Below are 6,957 nucleotides of genomic sequence, written 5' to 3' on the forward strand. Positions count from 1 at the left end.
AGCACTTAGCCCATTTGTATTGGGCACAAATAAGTTCACATGTCACATTGTCCAGAAATTAGTAGCACAACACACATTTAGTAGCAGAACACAAACTTAGTAGCAGAACACAAATAAGTAGCATACACTCAATAGTTTCCACTAGCATTGAAATAGGATGCAAACTTGCTAGGAGGTTTCCTCTTCCTCTTGCCTGCCAATATCCCTAGTTCTCCAGTGGATGTTCTTGGTGCATTGAATGTTCTTGTAGATGCTGATCCTCTTGTTCTTGCAGCTCTTGTTGATGCAGATCCTGTTGCAGGTGCTAGTGAAGACCTGGCTGCTCCTGCTGAAACTGTTGATGTTGAACCTCTCTTATTTGCTTTAGGAGGTGGAGCTGATGATGCTGGCATCTGTGTAGTTTGGTGTTGAGGTGGTGGTTGTGGAGGTGGATGTGTAGCACTAGAACTAAAAATTTCTCTATTCTCCTGCATGAAAAAATTAAATCAGTTAGTAAATATACCAGAACTAAAAAAAGTAAACAAAGAATGCATCATTTTTGAATGACCTGGTGTAAGTTCTTTCTCATCTCAAGACTAGGTTTTAGAGCTTTCCCACAATTAGTATATCTGTGGCCTTGTAGACCACAATTGATGCATGTAATTGTTCCCATCCTGCTTGTGTCCTTTGGAGCAGGCACCTCAAACTGCCCCTTTCTCCTAGTTGTCTGTTTTTTGCCTGCTTTTTCTTTGAACACTGGGGGCTCAATATCAGGAGTATGGGTGTTAGGCCAGAATTCAGGACCAGGGACAGGGTACACTATGTCTTTGTATGCTTCAATATATAGTGCTTTTTTGAAAAATTCATGCACATAGTTCTCTGGGTGCATGTGAATCTTGCTCATTGCTGCTATTGCATGACTGCATGTCACACCTGTCATGTCCCACCTCCTGCAGTCACATGATTGAGTAGCTAGGTTCACACAGTACTGATTTTCCTTACTATTAACTTGCCAAATGTCAGGACCTGCCTTATATGCATCACAAAATTTGGCATACTTCTTATTCTCCTCTAATTTCTCTGAATAGTTGGGTGTGATCATCCACCTGCTGTTCTTTGTTTTTTCCCTAGTCTTCTGCCTTTTGATCATCTGCTTAGTCCTAATTCCTTCAAACATAGTCCTAATTGGTTTGGCCCTAATATCAAGGACCATTTTGTTGAAAACCTCACTAAGGTTGTTCACAACAAGATCAGTTTTGCAATTGTAATCCATTGCAGACCTACACCAAGTCTCCTTTGGAATTTTTTTAAGCCACTTCCAGGCATCCTCACACTCTGCTTTAAGCTCTGCCATTGCCAATTCATGGCCATGTTTGGTGAATGAGTAGCTAGCCTGATCTACTAGCTTCTTTAGTTCTGCTCCTCTGAAACCAGCTGACTGAAAATTTGCATATATGTGCCTGAGGCAGTATCTCTGAGGGGAATCAGGCAACACCTCATTTATAGCCTTAAGAAGACCCTGATTGTAAATTTATAACCATGGTCATGAACAAAAGGAAATAAAGCTACTAATAACAATATATATCTGAACTAGTGGCTAAGATAGGGTGCATACCTTTTGCCTGTCAGAAATAATGGTGTAGGTTCCAAATTTGCTACCACTTCCAATGCAACATCTTAGCTGGGTTAGGAACCATGTCCAACTATCTGAATCTTCCTTATCAACCACACCAAAGGCTATGGGGTAGATGTTGTTATTGCCATCTCTTCCTGTGGCTTCAAGTATTTGCTGTCCAGTGGTTAGCTTGATGAAGCAACCATCAAGCCCTGCATCCATACCCAAATTAGCTACCATATATTTACAACAAGATATTTTGAACAAATTGCAGTTATAGATTTACCTATAAAGGGCCTGCAACCATTAAGAAATCCTTGCTTTGATGCATGCAAGCAGTAGAACATGTACTTAAATCTAGGTGTTGGGGCAGGGTTTTCTGGGTCCTCAAATATTGTAACTACACACCTGCTACCAGGGTTTGTGTCAAGAACTGCTTGTAGGTAGTCCCTCAGTCTATAGTACTGCTCCTTCTGGTCACCTTGTACAACCTTCATAGCCTTCCTCCTTGCCCTATAGGCCACACTCTTTGATAGATCAACTGAAAACTTGACTTTGCTGTTTTTAATAAGTGAATCCACAGGTGCTCTAGGATCTGCTCTAAGAGATGGCTCAACTTCTTTGGAAAGCCACTTAGTAGTAACCTTTGTGTTCTCTGCTGATGCTGGACAAGTGTGCTCCATGTTACACTTCTTAATGCAAAATGTTCTTTCATGAGCTATCCTAGAGGCACACATGTAAAATTCACATCCATGCTCTCTTTGTGAACACCAAACAATAATTCTTGTTGGAGTGTTCATGTGGTAGTGAAAAGACCTCAAAGTCCTTATATGAAAATCTCTTAATGCTTCTCTGAACTGGTAAACACTATCAAAACACAAGTTCTTGCACAAGAGTAAATGTGAATTGGGAATTGAGGGGTCAAAATATAGCCTTTCCTTCATCTTTTTCTTACTACTCTTTGTGTTTGGCTTCTTCACGAGGTATGGTAGTTCAACATCATCTACTTCTTCCTCATCACTTATGCCTGCATCACCAGCAAAACAAAACTCATCTGCTTCAGGAAACCAATCTTCAAAACGTTTTTTCTCTACCTCTTTGTGACATCTGCTAGTTGGACCAGGATTCTTCACATGTTTCACAATAGCAGTAGTTTGCAATGTTGTATCCTCTTCAGAGACACACACTATTTCCATTGGTTGAACAGCTTCAGCACTCCCATCTGAATGAACTGAATCCTCAGAACAAAATTCAGACACTTCAGTGTCTCCTTCAAAGTGGTTCAAATCTGCCTCTCTTTGAATCCTGCTCCTCTCAAGCTGAGCCTTTCTATCATCTATCTGATTCTGAAGCTCAGATTGCTCCACAACCTTTTTCACACAGCAGCTCTCTTGAGTGTTCATGTAATTCTCATTAGCCTATGTACTAATTCCAGGTTCAACATTTCTCACAACCCTTATGTTGACTAGCTTGACATGATGAAAAAAGTCCAACATTTCATGAACACTAGCTTCATTACCTAAATACTTTACTCTGTCAGATCCAATTTCCTCCTCCTTCACATAGTACATGTAATCACTGTCCCCATACCCTTCACTAGCAATGAGTGATTGTAGAGTAAGCAAAGAAATATCTGACTCAAATATACCCCTTTTCACAGGGTTTCTTCCTTCTAAATGAAACCATATATCCCACTTCTGGTCAGCCAAACTGCACAAATAAGTGCTCATGAATTGAATTGAAATTGACTGAGCTATACAGTTTACTGACTCCAGTTTACTACACATGTCCAACTAACAGAAACAAACACATCTTACTAATTTGCAATGTTGAAGCAGCTAACCAAAAGCCCAGCAGATGATACTTGCATACCTGCGACCCATTGGCGATGACTGGGAGAGCGGTGCCTCCGGCTGCTGCGAGCCGGCCTGCATCGAGAAACTGGTGCTCCCCAACCAATTATCGACTGAGCCGCTGGCCATCGGTGGAGCCGCGGGCGAGGCAGCAGCGTCCAAACTTGTCTCGCCGCCAGCGTCGCCGCCACCAGCGCCGCCGCCGCCAGCGCCGCCGCCCTCCGGAATCAACGAGGACATGGCGGCCGCCACCTAGGTCAGAGAGAGGGAGAGGAGGGAGAGAGTGAATCGAGAGGGGAACGGATCAGATTTGACCCGCACCGCACCGACAGGCGCCGTTCCGACAGCGGACGGGCCGTTAACGGCCATCTACGCGCGGCGGGCGATCGTTAGCCAACGTGGCGCCTGATTCGCGGGCCCAACCGGTCAGATTCGGGGTTAGCGCGGGCGAAGCGAGCGATTTCACGAGTTGGTAGTTTTTTGCCACGGTTTAGTCCAAATTTGGTAGTTTTTCGCACAAAAACGTAAAGTGATAGTTTTTCGTCACGTTTCCGTCAATTGTGGTAGTTTTTGGTTAAATACTCGGATTTTGGAGCTTGCTAAACGATTTCCCGGATGATGTCGGATGAGCTGGAAAGTTGCTTTTACTGCAACAATCTTATCGTGCAAGTATGGATGTACTCAGCATGTAACGTCTTTTGCACTAGTCATGAGTCACGATGATGAGGATCATGTATGGAATTATCCATAATAATAGTTCCTTGAAAAATCTCGTCTATGATAATTGATAATCTTGTTCTGGCTGCATGCATCATTCAAATGTAGAGGCGGCCGGGGGTGATCCTCCTTTTAAAAAATGATAATCTTGTTTGTACTTCGTACACTTTGGAGTGAATTTTGAAGGTTTCTTAAATCTGATATAGGAACAATGCAAAGGGCTAATCAATCAGCTTTAGCTGTACTTTTCCTTGGAGTTTCCCTTGTTTTGAGTGGTATTTCAGGAGGAATTGGCCAACGCTGGGTATCGAAGGTAGAAAGACCACTATGACCATATGGATTCCCTCTTCCAAACCAAAAAACTTAACTGATAAGACGGGAAGATACTTTGATACTACTCCGGTCACTTCAGTGAGGTGCCGCAACGTCGCCTGACCACTGCCCTATTCAACTTCAGTGTGAAGCCAATAAGAAACTTCCATTGCCGATAGGGCACTAGCCTATATGCCGTGGTATGCATGCTTGACTGTCGAAATCATGATAAATTATAGTGAAAACTTCAGTGTGCGAAAAGTATAATGCATGAAGCATGGCAAGACTTGCTCTGGCCGGCGCTTTCTACTTGGTGGATGAGTTTCGGGTTGGCCGGATACAAAGGGCAGTGGTATGTTTAGTCTTGGTTCTGCAGTTATTGTCCCGTACCGTGATGCATGTCTGGTTCACAAGAGTGAAGGTGTCGCCACAGAGTGTAGAAAAAATGACAAGTGTATTCGATGCTGAAAGTGACGATCCTTTTTACTCCCTCCACAAAGAAATATAAGATCATTTAGATCACTACTACTACTTTAGTGATCTAAACGATCTTATATTTCTTTACAGAGGGAGTATCAGTTTACAGATATGCTGGGAGCAATCTATGGAAGGTCAAAATAATAAAGAAAATTTTCTGGTGTTCTTTGTTTTGACAAAATTGACACAAGATGGTGTTCCATTGCTTTTGTCTGAGGCTGGAACTATAGTATGAAGCCCGCGCTTTGCTGCAGATATCATCAGGTGTTTTAGAAAGTTATATCTTGAAATGTGTATATATAAAATTTGTATTTCTGTAATTATAGATTTGCAAAGTTTAAATATTTTTGAAGTGCATATGAAGAAATGAGATGTAAAATTATGGTACATTACTTTTCTGGCATAGTTATGGCCATTTCAGTGGTAGCATCTTCTGGGAAGTTACAAACTGAATGTTGTGTGCTAACCTAACAATTATCATGCTTCTCATTTTGTTCTAACATGCATTTCTATGAAAAGACATCATTTCACCAAGGGGTGTGTTTTTCCACAAAGACGCATTTTTTCACACAAGGAACGTATCTTTCCAGGAAGATATATCTCTTCACCAAAGAATGCGTCTTTAAACCAAAGGACGTGACTGTGCGTATGTCCCAGTTCTCAAGATCTAATGAACTTGATTGATCTTCGATAATAATCCAAAGATTGTTTCTTTTGGAGTGACGTGGCTTAACATAGATACCCCTAAAAGTCTGTTTTAAAATAAAGAGGATATGTTATAATGTGCCTCAGAAATTTAAAATGCAAACTCATCGTATGGAAAAAAGGGAAACTGCATTTCTAAGCTTTAGATTAAAGGATAAAACGGAACATCTACATATTTAGTCAAAAAATCATTATATTCCAGCCATAACTTCAGCGTAAGAAAAGTATGCATGACAAGGTAATGATGTGCACTCATGTAGACCATATGTTTTATTTCTGTGTTTTCACCGAAAAAGCGGAAATTTCCACTCCGTGAGATAGCTCAGATCCATAGACAATAAGAAACAGCAATTGCCTGATAGGGCACTAGCCCATCTGCCGTGGCCTTCATGCTTGACTGTCAAAATCATGATAAATTCAGTGAAAACTTCAGTGTGCGAAAAGTATAATGCATCAAGCAAGACCAAGACGAGGACTCGGTTTGCTTGTAGGCCATATATATTTCAGAATAGACCATACGATGTTTTCTACTTCCAAGTAGGTATCTTTGCTCTAGTCGGCGCTTTCTACTCGTTGGACGAATTTCGGGTTGGCCGGATACAAATGGTAGCTGTATTTTAGTCTTGGTTCTGCAGTTACCTACTGTCCCATATCGTGATGTCTGGTTCAAAAGAGTGAAGATGTCACCACAGTGTGGGAAAAATGACAACTGTATTCGATGCTGAAAATGCCGATCCTTTTTATCAGTTTACAGATGCAACCTATGGAAGGTCAAAATAATAATGAAAATTTTCTGGTGTTCTTTGTTTTGACAAAAGTGGCACAAGATGGTGTTCCATTGCTTTTGTTTGAGTCTAGAACTATAGGATAAACTGGTGTAAAGCCCGCGCTTTGCTGCAAATATTATTAGGTGTTTTTAGTAAGTTTTATTTTAAAATGCTTATGTATATAATTTGTATTTTATAGTAAGTATAGAGTTGCAAAGTTCAAATATTGTTGAAGTGCATAAGAAATTGAGATGTACTAAAATTTTGGTACATTAGTTTTCTGGCAAAGTTAAGGCAGTTTAGTTGGTAGCGTCTTTTGGAAAGTTACAAATTGATTTTTGCATGCTAACTTAACAGTTATTGTGCTTCTCATTTTGTTCTAATATGACTTTTGATGAAAAGACATCATTTCACCAAGGGTGTTTTTTTTCCACGGAGATATATCCTTTCACTAAAGAATATGGCTTACCGCTCATGCTAAATGGTGCATTATGAACCCACTTGATAACATGATTAGTCATTTAATCAGCTT

General features: G+C 40.8%; 1 protein-coding gene across 1 annotated transcript; it reads right to left on the minus strand.

Moving 5' to 3' along the window:
* Positions 1–618, minus strand: LOC119309032. The gene is made up of 2 exons (XM_037585147.1): positions 548–618; positions 1–467 (listed from the first exon to the last, which is right to left on the minus strand). Exons 1-2 carry the CDS (start codon positions 566–568, stop codon positions 129–131), a joined length of 360 nt encoding a protein of 119 aa, XP_037441044.1. The 5' UTR covers positions 569–618; the 3' UTR covers positions 1–128.
* Between the last annotated feature and the right edge of the window lie 6,339 nt (positions 619–6,957).

This window comes from Triticum dicoccoides, chromosome 1B (genome assembly GCF_002162155.2).
Source record: "Triticum dicoccoides isolate Atlit2015 ecotype Zavitan chromosome 1B, WEW_v2.0, whole genome shotgun sequence".
NCBI lineage: Eukaryota > Viridiplantae > Streptophyta > Magnoliopsida > Poales > Poaceae > Triticum > Triticum dicoccoides.

Excerpts from the sequence above, each read along its gene's own strand:
- LOC119309032 (XM_037585147.1), bottom strand. The coding sequence starts at position 568 with ATGAGAAAGAACTTACACCAG. Across the intron at positions 468-547 it reads TGAGAAAGAACTTACACCAG|GAGAATAGAGAAATTTTTAG; the intron begins GTCATTCAAAAA and ends TTTTTCATGCAG.